The sequence below is a fragment of the Phyllostomus discolor genome, chromosome 8, assembly GCF_004126475.2.
Source record: "Phyllostomus discolor isolate MPI-MPIP mPhyDis1 chromosome 8, mPhyDis1.pri.v3, whole genome shotgun sequence".
Taxonomy (NCBI): Eukaryota; Metazoa; Chordata; class Mammalia; order Chiroptera; family Phyllostomidae; genus Phyllostomus; species Phyllostomus discolor.
This window is the reverse complement of record NC_040910.2, coordinates 48,824,005-48,845,208: the sequence shown is the minus strand read 5'-3', so window position 1 is coordinate 48,845,208 and position 21,204 is coordinate 48,824,005. Positions and strand designations below refer to the sequence as shown.

General features: G+C 51.3%; 1 protein-coding gene across 1 annotated transcript in view; it reads left to right on the top strand.

Moving 5' to 3' along the window:
* Window positions 1-232: 232 nt before the first annotated feature.
* ELL (elongation factor for RNA polymerase II) overlaps window positions 233-21,204 on the top strand; it is a 60,267-nt gene continuing 39,295 nt past the window's right edge. Inside the window, exon 1 of the mRNA XM_036032599.1 lies at window positions 233-417. Coding sequence (XP_035888492.1) covers window positions 283-417 — 135 coding nt within the window. The 5' untranslated portion in view covers window positions 233-282. The remainder of the gene's footprint in view (window positions 418-21,204) is intronic.

Here is a 21,204-nt window from a genome sequence, read left to right as displayed (position 1 = left end):
ACCATTGAGGTGGGTCATTCAAGCTTCATGAATATGCCCCTGTAAGCCCGGGGCGTGACTACAGGCTTCGTAGGCCCGCAGGAGGCGTGGCCAGCCTTGTCTCGTGAATTTCAAAGCACGTCGGCGGGCCGCACGTCGTCCGCGACCAGCTTCGCCGCATCCTGAGAGGGCGTGTGCAGGGCGTCATGAATAATGCAGCACGTCAGCGGGCGGCGGGGCGGGGCGGGTCTGGAGCGCTGGCCCTGGAGTCTGGAAGGGGGGCCGGGTAGCGATGGTCGCAAGATGGCGGCGCTGAGGGAGAATCGGAGCTACGGGCTGTCTTGCGGGCGGGTGAGCGACGGTAGCAAGGTGTCTGTGTTTCACGTGAAGCTCACCGACAGTGCCCTGAGGGCCTTCGAGAACTACCGTGCCAGCCAGGTGAGCGGCGCGGGCCCCGTGCGGCCATCGGGGACGTCGGGGCGCGGGCCGGCCTCGCGCGCCTCTCGCCCGGCGTCCGGGCCTGGGGGCGCGGGGTCCGGCGTTCGGGGTGCTGTTTGTGGGTCCCTTGGCCGGCATGGCGCAGAGAATCATGTTTCTTTTCGGCATTGGGAGGCGACACTGGTGGGCGGTTTGGGCCAGCGGAGGGGTCCGAACCCTCGCGCCTGGTCCGGGGGGCGTTTGTGTGGCACCTGGAGGCGTCCGGGGCCTTCCCCTGTCCACCCGGAACCGAACTGTTCACCTCGCCGGGGGAGGGGTGTGGGGTTGGGGCTTCTCCGGCAGGGTCCCTGGCAAGGGTGGGTAAGTGGGCCACCGCTGTCAGGGTGCCTGTGGTTCTGTTCCGTTTGTGTGCGGAGGCAGTCTGACTTTTTCCAGTGAGGACCCTGGAGTTGGGCTCACTCTTGGTTCTTGGGAAGGAGAGTTTGCGTAGAAATTGACAGCTTGTCTGCAACTCCTCCCACTGCCTCCCCCCCTCCCCCCAGGTGACCTTGTTTCACTGGACACCTTTAGAGAGTGGGAGTGTTTTGTGGAGAAGAAGCTGTGAATGTAGGGGGTCGCTGACGTGCTTTTCTCAGGTTGGGAGCCGGTGGTGGGCACTTGGGAGGGAACTCTGTCCACAGCACCTGGCCGCTGACTTTCAACTTCTCAAGGGCCTATTTGGGCCCATCTGGGGAAGTTCAAGACGTTTCATTTCTGCCACCTGGTTCAGGGCAGGCGATGGGGAAGAGGCTGCTGTGTACCTTCTTTTAGGCCTGACTTTGGGGCACATCTGGGGCTGTGGTCAAACCTGCTTCTTCCCATTTCTGTTTGTATCATGGCGCCCTCAGTCTCTGTTGGGACAGAAGTTGCAGGTGCCCGGGTGATCAGGTCCTGAGGGGAGTGGTTTGGGAGCTCTTTTCTGCCTTGCCTGGAAAGTGGGGGCTTCATAATCAGAGGTGACTGAGGAGGCCTCCCTCAGTGCGTGTATGTATTTGTGTTTACCAGGGATGAGGGGGCCTTGGGGCGGGTGAGGAGAGAGACTAAGTAGGAAGGAATGTGGCTTTCTTCCTGCCCCAGACTTGTTCAGCACCATTAGCTAAGCTGGGAATTTCTTCCCCTGTTTCATTACTACCACTTCCTGGGTGCCCACCCTTCCCTGGCTTCCCATCTTTTTGGGCAATTTCCTTCTTGTCCTGGTGTCTCAGTTTCCCCTTAATAGAAGTGAGACCTTATCTTTTTTTCCTAAGTTCTCATCTTGTCAGAAGGATTCCCCAAGGTGAGGCTGAGGCACTCCCTGCAGGGGAGGAAGAGGAGAAGTAGGGGGCACAGTGGTTGACTTGAGCCTCCCTTCCCTAAGGAATTCCCTTCCTGAGTCTGACTTGTCCTGCAGGAAGGCAGACTTTCTTAGAGGGAGCTGGGGGAGAGCTCATGAGTCATGTAAATAAGGTGAACTTGGTACCTGGTCACTTTGGGTTAGGAGCCCCGCCTTCCCTGCCATGCTGCCCTCACTTGATCCATTGGTCCGGAAGGCCTGCCTGTGCATCTACCTCATGCTGTCACACTGCTATTTTTAATTTAGGGTGTTGGTTACATCCCCTAACTAAGTTAGATCTTCCACATGTGAGGGTGAAGGTAACTGCACACTCAGGCTGGTCCCATGTGGAGCCCAGCTGTATAGGTTAGAGTCAGTTGCTAGGAGGGGCTCCCTCAAAGAACTTCAAGCTGTCCTGGCCAACTTGGCTGTCTGGGCTAAAATTTAAGGGACCCAAACTTGTGTTTTTCTCAAGAACAGTCTGGTAACTTAAGTGACTTGGCAATTTTTTGTATTTAATCATACCCATTGGTATGGTAGACTGGGCTAAAATGAGGGCAGCTCAGGTGCTCTTTGTGCTTTTTGGGTGCTGGGTATGGGGCAGGCGACTTGAAGAACTTGTTTGTGTGACCAGAACAATATATTGGTTGTCAACAAAACCTCAGATGTGCAGCTTTGTCAATAATGTAGAGTTTTCTCTCTCTCATGCTGTGGTTATATGGGTTTGCCAATGGCAACTTGTGGAGAGGGTTTTATTTTTACTTTTTAATTGCAAAGAGGTTTGTACTAATTCAGAAGTAGCAGGGGACGGGAGAGGAACTTCCTGTAATCCTAGCTGCTGGACCGGCTCCCGTACAAGTCCCCTAGATTTCTCTCTTCAGAGGGATCTGAAGTCTGAGCTGCCTTTGTGCAGACCTTGTGGCCTGCCTGGAATTTGGTGGAAGGTGAAGATGTGGTAATACACACAGCTGCCAGCCATCCAGACTTGGGCTTCGTGTGATTTATCCTTGAATATAAAAATTCAAGAGAGTCCTGAAGGAGCCATTCTTGTGGATCTTCTTTTTTGCTGTGATGGGTTACTTTCAGGAGAGAAGACAGAGGAAGAAGTGTGGACACAACCCATTCTTCCAAGACAGCCTCATGTGCCAGCTCAGAGAAGCTCAGAGAAGCTCAGTGGTTCTTCCCCTCTGAGGAAGTGACCCTCCCTGGGGCACCTGCCTCGACCACCTGGGCATTTTATTGTTGGATTTTGTGGGCTCCATTGCTGGATAACCTTTTCCTCTCCTGTGTGGAGAGGAGCATATTGTTATTAAGAGAGAATTGAGGGCCCAGGGAGAGGCCTAAGAAGCCTGGGGATTGGAGCCTGTTTAGGTTTGAATCTCACCTCTACCTGCTTGGGGTCTTGGGCCAGGGCCTGATCCTTGCCAGTCCAGATCCTTTTTCTCATAGCACTGAGAATCCTAGCACCTGGCCTTCTCTGAGCCTTGGCTCCTCCTCTTCTTATGGCTGTGAGGGTCCTAGTGCTTGGCCCTCTCTGAGCTCCATATCCACTTCCTCCCTGGCTTGTGGGGATCCTTTTGGCATGTGTGTGCCCTCAGCACCATCCTGACTCCTCATGTGCACTTGGTGCTTCTACCCAGAGCCAGTCCTTGTCTGGAGGTTAGAGTGGAGCCCTGGAGACAGGGGACCTGGACTCGTGCAGCTACCTGAATTTGACTGAGCACCTACTGAGCCACTACTGAGAATCTGGAAGTTCACAAGTGACCAAGGCAGGCTCCTAGTGTCATGAGCTGACATTGTAGAAGTAAGAAACAGATAATGAACAGGGCAGCACAGAAATCAACACAAAGAACTTGTCAGTGGTCATTGTCAGGAAGGAAATAAAATGGTGCAACATGATGGCATGGGGCAGGCGACGTGAAAGGATTGAGAGAAGTGCTTCTAGGAGATGCCAGAGCTGAGGTCTGCTGGGTAAGGGGTCCAGGCAAGCTGGCTGCACAGGCCTTGAGACATGAGGGGCTGGGGGAGGTAGTTGGGGCAGGAGAATGGCCCAGTAATCTGTGGAGGGCAGCTGCAGGGATGTGTCCTCTGAAAGGGTGTATGGGCAGGGGGTACAGGAGGCCTGCAGTGAATACACCACTACCGTTCTGGAGCTGTACTGGGTGCTGCTTGCCTGCTGTGCAGGGGGCGGCTATGTGGATGTCAGCCTGGGCACTGGTGGCAGGAGGAGCCTTAATTTAGCTTCTCTTTCCCCTCACAGCAAGGCCCTGGGAGGCGGTCTCGTCTCCCTTTCCTGGAGGGCACCTCACTTGGCCCTGAGCAGGGCAGCTTCTTGCCAGCCTTGTTTGCCTTATAGATGGGCCACCTCTAAGACTAGGTGGCTCTGCCCCTGCTGGCTATGGGCCAGACCCCTGTAAACCCTTTATTCTTTTTTTTTTTAAGTAAAGATTTTACTTATTTTCAGAGAGAGGGGAAGGGAGGAAGAAGGAGAGGAAGAGAAACATCAATGGGTTGCCTCTCCCATGCCCCCCACTGGAGACCTGGCCCACAACCCAGGCATGTGCCTTAACGGAATTGAACTGGTGACCCTTTAGTTTGCAGGCTGGTGCTCAATCCACTGAGCCACACTGGTCAGGGCAACCCATTGTTTTTGACAACACTGCCAGGAAGATAAGCTTATTGTTCCCGCTGTGCTTTGGGGGCAGTTGAGGCTCTGAGGAGCAGTGCCGCCTGCCTGAGGTCAGTTAGATTGTCCTTACTGGCCAGGCTGCCTCTTAAGTTGGGAGGGTGCTTGAGCCACTGGGACACAGCTATGAAAGGGAGTATCGTTGTGGTCTCAAGTTTTACTTAAAATGCCAGTGTTCCATGCTCCTGTGAATATTTGTGACACGAGTGGCCTGCAAATGCCCAAAGTTGCTGTGTCTGTTCTGTGCCCCCTTTCCAAGAAAGCCTAAAGATGACAGTGACCACCAACTTGGGATTGAGGCCCATATGCCAGCACTGGCCTGAGCCACACACTGTACCTCATCTGGTCCCCTGTCAGCCTTGTGTCAGAGCAGTTAGGAAATGGGTGGAGACTCTGGGAGATACAGTCCTTGGGAGGAAACACCCAACTGGGCCGGGCTGAGAACCAGGTGGACTCCAATACCCTCTCTGGAGAGCTGTGGTGGGCCCTTTGGGCAGAGAGGAGCAGGCTGGCCTATGGGTGTCAGAAGCGTGTGTCAGAAGCATGCCTGGAAGCATAGGGGTTCAGTTAGCTTGTGTGTTTCAAGGTGGGCACGTGATGGTTTGGATGGAGTGAGTTGCTCCCAGAATGCCCATGTTTCATAGATGCTGGAGAGGGTGAGCACCCCCAGTGTGGGGTAAATGCTGGTGGTTTCTGCAGGAGGCTGCAAGGCTGTGTGAGGGTCTGAGCCTCCCTGCCATCTTGACCCTTGACTAGACCTTTGGCTGCATGCCAGTCTCCAAGATGGCAGTTTGTAAACAGCAGGCTGCTCTCTGAAACCCACCCTCCCTTGACTCTGCTACAAGGCCAGAGTTCATTACTCTTGAAGCAGTTTTGACATCACACTGGGATTGTGACATCGCTGGTGAATCCTTGAAAAACAAGGCCACTACTTTTCTCCATTCTTCGTGGCTCTGGGCTGGAGCAGACCCTGTTTTGGGAATCTGCTTCTCTGGGAACTGCGCCCCTTGGCCTGGCAGAACCCAGCTGGCAATCCATGCAGTGCCTTTGGATTTGGCCTCCCCATCCTTAATTTTTAGCACCTTGCTACCTGCTCTCTGCCTTTATGACTTTCTCCTTGGTCTGAGCTGCACAGTCAAAGTTGTCTGAGATCTCATCTCCAGCAATAAGTGGCTACTTTGCTGTCATCCCAGAGCACAAAGGGACACTTTTGAGAACAGTCCCCTCAGATGAGCCCTTGACCTCTAGTACAGTGAGTGATACAGACAGCCATGTCTTGCAGTTGTTTTGTCACTTTTAAAAAAATGTTATTTACTGATTTTTATTTTATTTTATTTTATTTATTTTACAGCCATGTTTTGCAGTTGTTTTGTCACTTCTAAAAATTATTTACTGATTTTATTTATGTATTTATGTATGTATTTATTTATTATTAAAAGGCTTACTAAGTTTTTCTTTTAAGATTTTATTTGATTATTTTTAGAGAGAGGGGAAGGGAGGGAGAAAGAGAGGGAGAGAAACATCAATGTGTGGTTGTCTCTCATGCACCTCTTACTGGGGACCTGGCCTGCAAATCCAGGCATGTGCCCTGATGGGGTATTGAACTAGTGACCCCTCAGTTCACAGGCCCTCACTGAATCCACACTTGAGCCACACAGCCAGGGCTATTTACTGATTTTTAGAGAGAAAGAGAGAAACATCAATTTGTTGTTCCACTTAACATATGTGTTCACTGGCTGCTTCTTGTATGTGCCCTGATCAGAGATTAAACCTGCAACCTTGGCGCATCAGAATGACACCCTAACCAACTGAGCTACCCAGCCAGGGCTTGTCACTTTACTTCTTAATGAAAAAGCTGGTGTCCACATTAATCGTCTAGAGGGGAGCTTTCCTGTCCCCACACCAAGTGGCTGTGTAGAGTCTGATGGTAATTATATTCTCAGGCTGGGTCCCTCCTAGGCCACAACTGTTTCACTTGGTCAGGGGGCAGATTTGTAACTTTCCACAGCCCCTCTGGAAAGGAGGGGAATCTCACATGTTTGTAAAGTTCGAGGGTTCACCAAACCCTTGTTTAAAAGCAACATGTGTGGAAAATTTATTTCTTTTTGACTATAGAAGCAGTAAAGCTCAGTGTAGAAAACTGGCAAAATACCTAAAATACACTATTCCCACGGCTGCTGTTGCATCCTTGGCACCTTGCTCTGTCTTGCATTCAGGTACTTTGCTATCACAATGGTGTCCTTGTATAATCTTAGGTCTCACTTCTTCCCTGACACCGTATAAGCTCTTTTTTTTTTTTTAAATCACAATGGTAAGCTTTACTCTTCAGTGGCTTCTGCAGCACTGCACTGATCCTAGATTCCTTGGTGCACACAGCCATCCTGAGTGGAGTGGGAAGCTGCAGGTGTTGGGCAGTTGAGGCCTGGGAGAGATGCGGTCTGGCCTTTGGGTGTAGATGGTCAGGGAGGGAAGGCAGGAAGGCCTGTGCTGGGGCAGTGTTGGGGGCCAGTCAAAAGGACAGATGTGGGAAGGATGTGGGGTCTGGTAGGAGTTGGGGACATTGTTAACCTTTCCTGATTCTGGCTGTGGTGCAAATGCCTTCACATACTAGGCTCTATGCTCATGTTTGAGAGTTAGGTCCCATGGCATTCTGGAATCACCTTTGGCTGGAGGGAAGACGACTGTGGCAAGAGAGCTCTATGGGTTTGTGGCAGGTGGGCACCATTGGCACTGACACCACTGTTCCAGAGGTATGCCTTTCTGGGTTGCCACCTTGTCCCAGGGCATGGATGTCATCAGGTTCTTGCCAGCATCCTGACAGTGCAGTTTGAAGATGGTTTTGAATGGAAGTGGAGGTTGTGAGAGCCAGCAGCCTTTCTTATTCTGGTTCTTGGATTGTATTCTTTGTTCAGGGCATTTGGATGCCAGGTTTCCCTTATCGCCCTGGTCTTGACCAGTTTCTGGGCAATGAGTGCTCTGTTTGCTGGGGGAGCCAAGGCCAGGCCTCAGTGGAGGTGCTGCACCCTGTGACAGTGCCTGTGGGTCAGGGTCACCCTGAGTCAGCCTCCATAATGGAGCAGTCCTGGTGGGGTCAGCCCACCTTGGACAACCCCACCTTTGAGAAATTAATGAGCTGCAGGTGATGGAGGGCTCAAACCATCATTGGTATTTCCTTAGTTCTGCAGAAGGGGAGACTGAGGCTCGGTGTAGGGGCGCCTTGCTTGAAGATGTGCCCTCCCAGCTGCTCCTGTTCCTATCCCAGGCCTGTGATGGGGTAAGGCATCGGCCCTTCACTTTTCTCCTTGCTGCCACGTCCAGTTTAGATACTTAGGGTGGATGTCCTAAGCAAGGAGGCACCTTGCTGAAGGATGCCACACATTGGGATCTGGTGCCCTGTCTTCAGCCACTTCCTCTGACAGCCTGGGGACTGGGCCACTGACTCTTTCCCCAAGGCTCAATGACTGCTAGTTGAAGCAGTGCCTGCAATTGCAGGGGTCTCCCAGATCAGTTGAATGAGATGTGTAGTTGCTGATTGCTCTTATGTGTGTCCTGCAAATGAAAAAGTGCAGTATTTATTTTTAGAGAGAGGGGAGGGGAGGGAGAAAGAGAGGGAGAGAAACATCAATGTGTGGTTGCCTGTTGTGCACCCCCTGCTGGGACCTGGCCTGCAAACCAGGCATGTGTCCTGACTGGGAATCAAACCAGCAACCCTTTGGTTTGCAGGCTGGCACTCAATCCACTGAGCCACACCAGCCAGGGCTAAGGATTTCTTTTTTAAGTAAAGAAATACCATTCCCCAGTTTCTTTAGCAGCTTTCCTGTTGGGATGCCCCCCACAGAATATTGGAGAGAACTGGGCCCTCCAGTGTGCTCCAATTCTCCATCCCTCCAGCAGTCTTGGGAGCAGCAGCAGTGGAGTGGGCAGCAGACAGGCTGGAAGTGCTGGCTCATTTTCTGGAGACATGTCCTGCCAGGTCTGGGGTGGCTGCTGAGTCCTCTGGGCTGGTGGCTGCTGCTGAGGGAATGAAGAGTCAGCTCTGGAGCCTGGGGTAAAGTGGCTCTGTCTCTGCCTTCAGGTTATACTCCAGCCTGTGAGTACTGGGGAGTCACAGGCAGCCTCAAGGGGCCAAACCTTCTCCACTCCAGATTGCTCTTCTTCAGAGATTTGAGGAAGGGGCTCTGTCTCCTCCGTCATCCAGCCTGGGCGAGCAGGGCCCAGGAAAGGGTGTTTAAGGACTGAGTAGCAGGGACTGACACCATTTTTTCCCAATGCCCCTCTGCCTCTTTGTGGGAAGAAGTGGGGGGATGAGGGAATGAGGGGCCTGAAGAGTCCTGGCCCACTTCTTCCCTCACGTGAACACATGGCCCCCATGTCCTGGCTATCAGACTGACTTGGTCAGACCTCACTCTGTGGCCCCCACATCCCTATAGGGGAGGCTGACCAAGGGCATGGTTATGACAACCGTAGGCGATGATGACACAGGGAGGGGGAAACTCTATACGCAATGGGCAGGAGGTGCTTTTAGGAAGTGGGGAAGGCCAGGAAGAGGCCAAGATTGGGGATGTTTCTGTGTGAGATCTGAGAGAGTGGCACTGGAGGGAGGCCCAGTGGCAGGGCAGGAAGTTGAGGTTAATTCCATCATGCAAGGAAGCCTGACTAAGCGGCTGTGGCTGCTCTGCTCTGCTCCATGCAGTGTAGATGGCTTTAGCCCCTTCCTAGCTTGCTGTGGGGGGCTCAACCCCACCCCAGTTTCACTCTCCTGGGGCTCTATTCTGTGACTGGCGAAGGTCAGTGAGGCTTTGGCAGTGCTAAGACCAGTCAGCATGAATCTTTTCCTGAGATCTCTCTGAGCATTAAAAAAATTTTTTTAATTGTGGTCACATCGGGGTGGGGTGGAGTAGGGTATAGAGGGATAAATGGTGATGGAAGGAACTTGACTTGGGGTGGTGGAAACACAATACAGTGTACAGATGATGTGTTGTGCAATTGTGCATCTGAAACCTGTATAATTTTGTTAACCAGTCACTCCAATAAATTCAATAAAAAGGAAAAAAATAAATAAAAGCAATAAATAAATAAATTGTGGTAAAATACAATACATAAAACAAAATTTACCGTTTTATTTTTAAATATACAGTTCAGTGACCTTAAGTACATTCACATTGTTGTTCAGCCATCACACCATCTACCTTCAGAACTTCCTCATCTTCCCAAACTGAAACTCTGTCTCCATTAAACACTAGTTCCTGCCTTCCCCAGCCCCTGGCACCCACCTTCTGCTTCTGTCTCTGTGAATCTGACTACTTTAGGGATCTCCAGTAAGTGGAATCATGGTATTTGTCCTTTTTTGACTAGCTTATTTCACTCAGAATGTCCTCAAGGTTTATCCATGTTGTAGCAGTGTCATAATTTCCTTCTTTTTTTATGGCTGAATAATCCATCATATGGATGGATCACATTTTGTTTATCCATTCATTTGTCAATGGACACTAGGGTTGCTTCCACCTTTTGGCTGCTGTAAATTAATTCTGCTGTGAACATAGATGTGCAAACATCTCTTCGAGACACTGCTATTCAGTTCTATTGGGTATATAACCTGAAGTGGGATTGCTGGATCATATGATCATTCTGTGTTTAACTTTTTTTTTTTTTCTTTTAAGGGAGGGAGAGAAACAGTGATTGGTTGCCTTCCATACACCCCCAACTGGGGACCTGGCCTGCATCCTAGGCATGCGCCCTGACTGGGAATTAAACTGGCAACCTTTTCATTTATGTGATGAGGTTCAATCAACTAAGCCACACCAAACAGGGCTATGTTTAACTTTCTGAGGATCTGCCAGATTGTTTTCCATAGTGGCTATGCCATTTTACATTCCCACCAGCAATGTACAAGGGTTCCAACTATTCCACATCCTTGCCATCAGTAGTTCTTTTCTGTTTTTTTTTTTTTTATAGTAACCATCCTGACTGATGTGAGATGGTCTTGGAGCCTTTAAAATACACTAGGATGAATGTGACTGTTCAGAAGAGTTAAGGTCTGCAGGGCCTCCAACACCTGCTGGACCACTGGTGGGCTCAGGATCCCCTAGGTTATAGGTGACAGAAAACCTGACTCCAGCAGAATGGGGGCATGGTGGCTCCCACACTTGAGGTGGCCTTGGGCTGGCTGTAGGTCATGCCTAAAGGAAGATTTTAAACAGCTCACCTGGGTGCAGATGACAGGAAAGACAGGGATAACTGACTTGGCCCTGTTTGGAGGAGTGGAGATGACAGTGAGTGCAGGAGCCCAGCCCTTGTCAAGACCCTGGTCTCTAAGATGGGAGGGTTAGTAAGTATCTGGGGGGCCTAGAGTGTCTTTGGGGGGAGTAAGAAGTGGAGACTGAGGGCTGGGGAAGTGGGTGACATGGGCTCGGCCCTGGATGGTTTGTTCTCCCCAGCCATCACTACCACCCTGACCCTCGCAGTGGCAGGACTTCTGTGTCCCCCCGCCAAAAAAAAACCCCAAAAAAAACCACGGAGGGTGATGGGGAGGGCTGGGCTCTGCCCTGTAGGCACCTCAGGCTGATGGGCCCTTCCCTGGTCAAGGGCTCAGATGGGGCAGAATTTCTACTTTGGGATTTGTCTCTTGGTGTCCCCTGTGGAATCACAAGGTAACTGGTGTGGAAAATGGGCTTTCTCTCAGGTGGGAAGTAGCCTGGAGTCCTTGAGGGTCGAGAGCTGCCCCTTTTGGGGTACTGGGCAGGCAGTGGCTGTGCCATTGTCTTGGCCGTTTTCTCCAGCCCTTTGGGCAGATGCAGCCCACTTGGCTCCTCCAGCAGGGGAGGGTAAGCCTCTGCTCCTGTCCTGCTGCCCTCCTCTTTCTCCTGCACAGGTCTCACGTGGCTGATCCTTAGATCAGGGCTCTTAGTTTAGGGCTCTGGGTGGCCTCACCTTCCACTGCCTTGAGGAGGATAAGTGGGTTGGGAGGTTCCTTTTTCCTTTCTTTAAACAGTGACTTCTTTGGGGAAATTCAGCTTCCTGTTGTGGACCCTGTGGTTCTACCCACACCTGGAGAAGTGGTTTAAGGGTCCCAGTGTAGCGTGAAAACAAGGAGAATGCCTACTACATAAGTTAGGACAGCCTGGCTTGCAGGGACGAAGAGCTGGTGAGCTCAGTGTGACCTCCCCTTGATGGGGACCTCTTGCCTGTGGTCTCTCTGAAGTGTTTCTCTCCGAGTCCTAACAGGGATCCCCTGCCTTGTCCCCCTTCTGGGTGCTCTGCTTCCCTGTGGGATTGGTGGTGAAGCTCATGGGCCTCTTTTTGCTGCCAAGAGTCTGCTGTGCTCAGTGTTGCTGCCATAGCTGCCAGCCCCTAAAACCAAGGCTTCCAGCATGTTCATTATAGTGTTAGGCAAACAGAATTGGATCAGGATGCTAACAAGGTAGACTGTATAGTACATTCTTTTTTTCAGTGTCAGTCTTAAAATTTAATATGAGTAAGTAAACCATGGCCAGAGGGGCAAATCTGGCTTATTGCCTGTATTTGTAAATAATTTTATTGGGACACAGTGGTGTCATCTGTAGCTGCTTTTGTGCTACAAAGGCAGTAAGTAAGTCTTTGCAACTGACCAGCTCTCAAAACCTGAGATACTGACTCTCTGGCCCTTTTCAGAAATGAGACATTGGAGGTTATTTGGTCCAGCCCCTTCATTTCATTGATAGGATGCCTTGAGGATGGTGGCTGATGCAGGCCATGTGGTCAGTGTAGATTTAATTGAGCCTCAACTTGAGGGTGCCCACTCTGGGACTGGCTGCCTCCCTCCCAGTTTCATAGAGATGTGAATATTTCCCACCTCATTTGAGCCTCTGGATTTCCCCAAAGCTTTTCTCGGCAACAGCGTCAAGCCTGGTGCAGCTTCCTGTAGGTCTGCCTTTTTATTTGAGCCCTGCTGGTGAGCTCTGGAAACACAGGGCTAGCATGTGAGTCTCTACTGGAGCTGGGTCGGCAAGCGTCTGCCTCTGATTCCAGTCAAGCTCTGGCAGAACTCTCCTGGCCACTGACCTCAGCTCTGGGCATACAGCAGGGTCAGGGTCATCTTCTTTTTTATTTTTATTGTTGTTCAATTAAGTTGTTCTCATTTTTCCCAATCTTCTGATGGGGTATCGTGCCTGCTAAGGAAGGGGTTGGTTGTTCCCACAATGTCTTTGAACACATGCTAGATGGCATGAGGAACTATCAGAGGACAAGGGCTTCAGGTGGGTCTCTTATTTGGAAAATGGGCAGCAGACATCTCCTTCTGCCCAGGAGTGAGTTCTCCGTTGGCTAGGGGACTTTATTGAAGCTTTTGGAGCTTTCTCAGCTTGGGATGAGTGCCATATGTAGATAGGTTCTGAGTTAGATATCAGTGGCCTGAAGAACTGGGGAAGGGCTGCTCAGGCAGGCCTCCCTGCAGAGGGGCTATGGTTTCTAGGTTCTGTCTGCAGAAATGGCATGATTTTGCAAGCGCGCATGTGCGCTCGCTCGCGCGCGCTCTCTCTCTCTCTCTCTATTTATTTATTTGTTGTCGTTATTGTTGTTAAAGATTTTATTTATTTATTTTTAGAGAGGGGAAGGGAGGGAGAAAGGGAGAGAAACATCAATGTGTTGCTGTCTCTCACACACCCCCTACTGGGGACCTGGCCTGCAACCCAGGCATGTGTCCTGACTGGGAATTGAACTGGTGACTCTTTGATTCATAGGCCAGAGCACATTCCATTGAGCTACACCAGCCAGGGCTGATTTTGCTCTTTTTAATCTTTTGATGTTGTTTCTCCCTTTTCAGAATCAGTGGGACTGTTGAACTGCTCATAGGCTGGGCAGGGAGATGGGGCATGAGGAGGTCTCGGCAGGGGGACTGTGGGGGGATGTCTGAGGCAGAAGCAGGACTCAGCTAGAATAGTGTGTTCCTTCTCCTGGTTGCACTGTTTTTGGTGTTGGATGCTCATAGATGTTTGCTTGTTCCAGAGAAATGCACTCTGCTCATATAGGATCTGGCAAGTGGGATGAGGGCAGCCAGCACCTGGTGCCTGTGCCCAGCTTGTCTCCAACCTGCTATAGGGTTGGGACTAGGCTGTGCTGACCCTCTTACCTATGCATAGGGTCCCACTGATTGAGAGACTTGAGAGTAGAGCCACCAACTGAGTGATCTGTGTTAGCTCCTCCTGACAGCAAGTGGAACCGTGTTAATAAATAAGTATTTTGAAATATTTGTTTTTACTTTTGATTTTTAGAGAGGAAGGGAAGGAGGAGAGAAACATTGATGTGAGAGGGGAACATTGATTTGTTGCCTTCTGTATGTGTACCAATCAGTGACAACCTGCAACCCAGGTCTGTACCCTGACTGGGAATCAAACCAGCGACTTCTCGGTTCGCAGGATGATGCCAAACCAACTGAGCCACACTGGCCGGGTCAAGAAGTATTTTGAAGCAGCTTCTGGCCTAAAGTGTATGATTGATATGTGACCCTTCCTGCTCTTAGCCCTGACATCTAGCATCTCTTTGGGGAAGGTCCTCCTTTGTCTCAGATCAGACGAAGTTAATGACGCCATTGGGTGAGCCTGGGTGAGAGGGGGCCCAGTCAACGGGTCTGCCATTGCCTGGGTATACAGGTTGAGGCTCACAGGCTGGCAGCGGAAGTTGGGCTGATACTGTGCTGGGAAGGCATGAGGTTTTGGGCTCCTTTCTCCCCTGGGTTTGGGGGGGGTGACTCACCAGGGTCTGTGCCCCAGAGCTGTGGTCTGACACACTTCATTTAGGCATCTTCACATGGTTCCTCCCGCTGCCTCTCCTCTTCCTAGTCTTGGTCTCTTATCTGTGAACTCACTGAAGCCCAAATGCTTTCAGGTGACAGGAATTGCCAAGTGTGTGGGCACAGCTCAGCCTCTGTAAGTGGCCAGTCTGAGTGGATGTGGCAGCCACCTCCCTTCATGCCCTTTTCTTGGGGCCCAGTGCTGTTCTTGGGGCTTACATGCAGGAGTAAGCACACTACATGCTGCAGGTGTGGGCCTCCCTCTGCTGTTGCAGGGCTCAAAGGGCTGATGAGGTTGGGGGTGCTGTGGGAAGGTCACTAGAGGGTACAGAGTCCAGGTCTCCAGGTAGTCAAGCTGGGGCTGGTTCTGAGCCAGCCTGAAGACCTGGGAAGGCTGCCTGCTGTCTTGAGTTCACATGGCACACAGTGGGCCTTGACACTGAGGTTTCGGGCGTCTGAGGTGCTGTCCCTCCAACAGGTGAGGGCCAGGGCTGGGAGTTGGGGCTTATTGGTTCCAAACCCTCACTGGTGTTGACTGCACATGTGCTGAGTGGTTGCAGAGTGGTAGTAGTGAGGGCAAGGGAACTGGCTAAACAGTGGCACCACCTTCTGGGTCTCAGTTTCCCCCTCTGCCATGTGGGAATCATTGTGTTGTGGGCTCTGTGCCTTCCTTCCGTGCACAGCCTCAGCTATCCAGGAAAATAGTCAAAGCCTGAGGTGTCTCTGAAAGGCAGGAGTTTTGGAGGCTGCTTCTCCTCCTGCCCCCATCACAGGTGAACGTGACAGAAAAACACACAAACTCAGTAGTTTTATACAGCAGTCTAGGAGGAATCCTGAGGTCTGCAGAAAATTTAGGGGAAATTCAGAAGAGTGAGCCTAATGTCATCGTTTCACTCAGGATGTGCCTTCAGATTTTGTTACCCAGAGAGTCACAAGATTGCATTTTTAAAAAAAGAACAGAGTTGCATTAGTCAGCCCACATAGGCGGCCCTACCCAGAGAGCCTCCCATCCTCGGCCTGCACTGTCTGGCCTGTCTGCACAGTGGCCGAGCTCCTGTCACCTAGGACTCAAATGCAGTGCTGTGTGCCCACTTCTTGCTGGTTCCTCCACCTGAGCAAGGGCCACAGTTGACACAGGACTGCCTCTCTCCCTCTGTAGGTACCTGTGCCCTCACCTGGGGTATCCTCTGTCCCCCCCAACACTCCTGTCACACCCACAACCCATGGAAAGCACTTTGTCAGCATAGATAGCTGTTTGTGGTCACGGTTCCCGGAAGCCTCTCTGCACCCACAGTCACGAGGCCTGCCCTGTGTTCTTGTGGCCATCACTCCAGCGTGGCCATGTCTGTTCACTGGGTCCCTTGCTGTCCTGGAGCCTTCATTTAGTTCTGGCTAGTGGACTGGGCATATGGATCCTTAATGGGGGAAATCAAACCTTGGTGTCAGGCCATTCTCAGGGCCTTCCTGTCCCACAGAACTCAGGTATTCGGTGGCCTAAAGTGGGGCTTCTACCACCTGTTACAAACTCCCTGTCTGGACCAGCCAGATGGCAGTGCTGCTGGGGCATGCTTGTGGGCTGTGATATGTGACTCCCGATTCCTGATCTTGCATCTCCCAGGCTCAAACCACCCTCACAGGATGCCTGGGGACCCCGTTGCTCAGGCCTCGGTCTCTTCTCCTCAACTACCCGGGGCTTTTGGAAATCTTCTGTCCAGTGTCAGTGTCCTTGCTGACTCCCCCACCTTCTCTTCACCAGGGGACACACTCCACAAGGACAGAGGTTTGGGGGAGGGCCTGGCAATTGCCAGGCCTTAGCTGTGAGCTGTCAACTTGACTGGCCTTCCTTTTCTGGATCAGTGCTTTCCAACTTTGTTTTGCCTTTACATGGTGCAGCCAGTCTTTGGGCCCTAGCCAGGTGTGTCAGACAGACCAGCAGGAAGTGCCTGGGATCACACTCCCTGTGTACATCCTGCTGAGGCCCATGGGTCCCGCCCATGACTCCTGTCCCTCCTTGCTGGCTCCCCTGAGCAGCTGGCCCCTGGCCCAGAATGCTTGCCTAGTCTGACCACACAGTTAGGGGGCGGGTCCAGCCCTGAGCTGCTGCCCATGGCTCCTGCCTTATTCCCCTTTCCTCCCAACAGTGGGCAAGGGTTCACGCCACCTCTACCGCATCCTGGCACCTTTCCCACTTCCTTTGGCATTCCGGATTATCTGATTCTTCCTAATTTTGTGATAGTGTTGGTCAAAAACTGTTTTACTCTCATTTGTATTTTTCTGGTGGCTTCTTGTGTGTTTTAACCACTTGTTCTCTCTCATCTGTGTGGTATTGTTACCATTCCCAGTTGGGTTGTCTGTTTTATTTATTTATTTTAAGATTTTATTTATTTTAGAAAGAGGGGAAGGGAGGGAGAGAAACATCAATGTACGAGAGAAACATCAATGTACGAGAGAAACAGTTGGCTGCCTCTCACACATCCCCAGCTGGGGACCTGGCCTGCAACCCAGGCATGTGCAATGACTGGGAATTGAACCATCAACCTTTTGGTCTGTAGGCAGACGCTGAATCCACTGAGCCACACCTGCCAGGGTGGGTTGTCTGTCTTTTAAAGGGGCTCACTCTAGCATGGGTTGACCCCAGGGCTTTCTCACTGCTTCTTGAGTATTGTCTGCTGGCCAAGCGTGTGAGGTTTTTCTTCTCCAGGCCTGACCCATTGCACTCCTAACCAAACAAGATCACCTCTCCCACTGGCAAGTTTTGGCCTGAATTGGCTGCTGGAAGTTGTCCTGGTGGTATCCCCATGAGCCATGCTTACTTACAGGTTCTGCTGTAGGGAATTGAACATGCAAAGTTGGCACACAACTGGCCATTTGTCGCTTTTTTGAGCATGACTGTGGACCCAGTTGGCCTAATGGCTTTGAAACTCTCAGGCCTGTTATTAGGCTGGTTTCCAAGGTGTTGGATTTGTTTCAGTGACCTTTGACACATTAGTGAAAGCACATAAGTGGTGCTGTGAACTGAAAAGTACTGAATTCTGTGTGACCCCCAGCAGTTTCCAGAGTCTGTCCATATACATCTTGCGTTCGAACCCATGGCTCCAATTCTTCAAGCAGGGCAGTCAGGCTGCAGCTCTGGACGCTGGAGGGCATTGCCTACCTCTGGGGCTGAGCAAGGGAGCTCCAAGAAGTCCAGGCACCTGCGTTGTGCTGACCTCTGCAGGGACTAGGACACACCGTCCATCAGCCCTAGCATACAGCTGCTTCCTTGAAGGAAGCTCTTGGTTCCTCATCTATCCCTCTGTCCTGAAGGGACGGTTCCTGTTTCTACCCTTGTTGGAGTCGATTCCTGGAGAGGAGGCTGCTGACAGGTCCTGCTCCGAGGAAACAGGATTCAGTGTGCAGGGTTTCAGATGAGAGGGTTGACGGGACAGCTGTTCAAGGAAGCCATGACAGACATCTGCGTGGTGAGCTCTCTGTACGTCTGAGGGGTTCAGGCAGACATCCAACATGCACTGGGTTCTTCCAGCAATGCCAACCACACACACAGCAGATGTGGGGACATGAACACAGCCAGTAGTCAGGTTTCACTTAATGAGCATGTATTATTACTATTATTTTTGTCTTGCTATCACTTTGCTGAGTATTCTTTGAGGTTGTTGATAGGGTTTGGGAAGGGTTCTGGGGTTTCAGGGTTCTCTTGGTTTGAGGTCAGGGACACTCCCTTTGTTAGGGCTTGGTGAGATCAACTATCCCTGATGGGGCCTCCTGGTGTGCCCAGAGGCCCTGGGCATTCTTTCTCCCAGCCCCTGTCCTCTGTGGCCTGTTTGTTACCCTGGTGGGAGAGCAGACACAGTGAGGTCCCAGGGCCATGGTTACCTCAGTAACAATCCTTGGGGTTGAGTGTGTAATCTCGCCGTGCCCCATTTCACAGATGTGAAAACTGACAGCCCAGATGTGGCATCCATCCCTAGGGCAGGCCACACATCCAGTTAAGGGTCAGTTCCCTGACTCTGGCAGCCTTGTCCCCTTGCTCACGTCAGGGATTTCTGTTTTGTTTTGTTTTTTTTTAAGAATGTGGCAATGCCATATTTTCCAGTGTTCTGAAACATAGAGGCTGGAGCTGGAGGTCATGCAAGCAGCAGAGCCGGTTTATGCTGTTTGTACCTTGTTTCAGAGGTGAATTAGGTCATCAGCCCCGAGTGACGAAAGCCAGAGAGGTTAAGTGTCTGGCTGACTCAGGTCACACAGCTTTTAAATGGCAGATCCTGAAGCGGAAGTGAATCTTATGATCTCAGCTTCAGTTTTGCTCTCAATTCCCAGCAGCTGCCAGTAGCCCCTGTGCATTATTCTTGCTCTTTAACCCCTGGTTCCTGTCTCCCCTGGGACCAGATGTTAGATGTGGAAGCCAAACAGGTGTGCTGCTCCGATCTCTTGTAAGGAAAGGAGGAGACATTAGATGCTGTTTCAGCTTTCAAGCAATGTCTGGCCCTTCCCAGGTCTGGGTTGGGTTTGAGTGGCCTGGGCCAGTATGGGGGAAGGAGCCCTGGACCTGGGGGTCTTTGCACCTCCATGGGGCAGCTATGGGCTGTGAGGAGGGCCATACAGGGCCCCCAGAGTTAACCTGACCTCTTACCCTGGGCATTTCTGGGCTCCTGGACCAGAAGTCCAGAAAGAGTTTGGATTGTACTGGGCATTCTCACTGTTGAAACATGCGGCTGTCCAGTGCCAGCAAGGCCGTTTGTTTTCCCTTCCTGAATTTAACTCTAGTCGTCTGATAAAGCAGCTGGCTTAGAGTCCCACTGGTTGACTTCCATGATGGCTTAGATGAGCTGCTCCTGAAATCTAAAGTAAACCTTCAGGCCTGAAGTAAAATGGTTTTAATGACCTGGGTTGATGAGTAGGATACTTGATCTGGCCTCCTGATGTTCTGTGTTTCTGAAGTGACGTGTGTTCACTGGGAAGACTAAGTTAGTGTCAAGGCTACAGCTAGAGCTTGGCAGCAGCCTCCTCCCATCACCAGGGCCGCCTCCTTCTTTCTCCTACACAGACTGTCCTTTTCAAGTAATGTTTTAAAAAGTTGTGTCTCCAAAAAAAAAAATAAATAAAGTTGTTTCTTGCATCTGACCTGGTTTTATTTACTCTTAAGCTCAGGAAGATAGGTTGTCACCTAGCTGTGGTCTCACTTCCTCAGGTTACCCCTCAGGATGTGTTGGGTCTCCAGGACAACCCCACTGGAGGGTACCTGTGAAGAGTGGGCAGTGACCCAACAGGACTTCCCCAGGCTCAGGGTGAAGGGGGGCGTTTCTCAGGCACCAGGCAGCTAGCTAGTAGGTCTCTTCTTCCTGCCAGTGGGGCCGTGGATCCATCCAGCTATGGCCGTCCTGCTTGCCTTGCCCATTGGGTCAACCTGGGTATGTTAGAGATGGAAAAATATGCCATATTCCTGTCATTCCATCCTCCTGAGTGGCGTGCTGCACTCCCATTTAATGGTCTCTGTTTTCTGCTGAAACTGAAGCACCACACCCTGCGTTTGGGAAGCCTCTCTGCTCTGGCCAGCAGCCTCGGCCTTGGAGGGGACAGAGGTGTCATGCTGCCTGCAGCCCAAGGTGAGCGCCACAGACTCTGGTGCACAGAGGGTCTTTTCCAGAAGGTGCTGGGCAAATCTTCCTGGCACAGCCTGGTGGCCACTACTGTGGCAGCAGCTCCTGCTTATCACCCTGGTCCTGAGCTGCCTCTTTCCTTTCTGATTTCTCAGACAAATCCCTCGGCTTATAGAAATGATTTGTCCTAATTAGCAAAAGTACCCCCTTTCTTCTCGATTACTCCCAAGGTCTGGTCTCCATGCGGAGGATGAAGGCAGCTTCTTCTCATTCCTCTCATCTTTGGAGACTACATCCGGTTAGAAGCAGCATGGCCAGGTCACTGTGTGGTCGCCTCCCACTGTGAGGTGCTCAGAGCCATGCTTTTCATTCTGGGGGTGGGAGGGGCTCTCAGGAGGGTCAGAGGCAGGGGGCCTGTACTTGTCCTAGCCTCTCTTGGTGTCATCTCAACCTGGCTGAATGGAGGTGCTCCCTGTTGGGAATGGGGAGATGATGGGGCAGGAAGGACAGCTGTCCAGGGAGCACAGTGTGTGCCTGAGATTGGGGTTGTGGGGAGGCCAGCAGACACTGGGGAAGTGTGTCCAGAATGGGAAGAGGAGGCTCAAGAGACTGGGTAGGGGCCAGGCAGGGGCTCCAGACAGGCCTGGGGAGAGGGCATTCGTGTCCAAGTGTTCTCTCAGTCATGGGATGTCTTGTGTGCCCACATGCGCCTGTGTTCATGGCAGAATAATGGCGTTTTAAATATGTGGAACCAAATGCTTCATGGTTCAGCTCTGAGTTTCGTGCTGCATGGAGATCCCCTACCGCACCCCAGTGGGCACCGGGAAACATTGGTGGCATCAGTCCCAGAAGCACTGGTGTCGGGGTTGGGGTGCTGACATTCCATACCTGAGCTAGCACTTCACGTGGCTTATCTGGTGAATCTTCATCCCAACTTTTTGAGGCCAGGAGTAAATGTTGGTTCAGAAAGAGCAGACTTACTGGGGCTAATTTTTTTTTTAACTCCAGTGATTATAAGCACCTTTCTTGTTTAGTCATCCATGACTGAATCCCATTCGGGGTTAGCTTCCAGTAAGTCAAGTGAGTCCTGGGCAGGGACCATGGCCCTTTTTGGGCACAGAGCTCCTCTTTACTGCCTAAAATACTACGTAGGATTACCAAGGAAATGCACTATGCAGAGAGTGAAACATTAGAAAGAAATGTGTGACCTCATAGCAGATTTACCATGTTAATGTCTTAAATGATGAGATTTAGCAGCAGGTCTAATTGCTGTAATTTTGGAAAAGTGGTGAACAGAAATGGCCTTTGAAGACATCAGCACAACTGACCTTTCATGTGCTAACGCATATCAGAGGTGATGCCACTCACACTGCAGTAGCTTATTGCT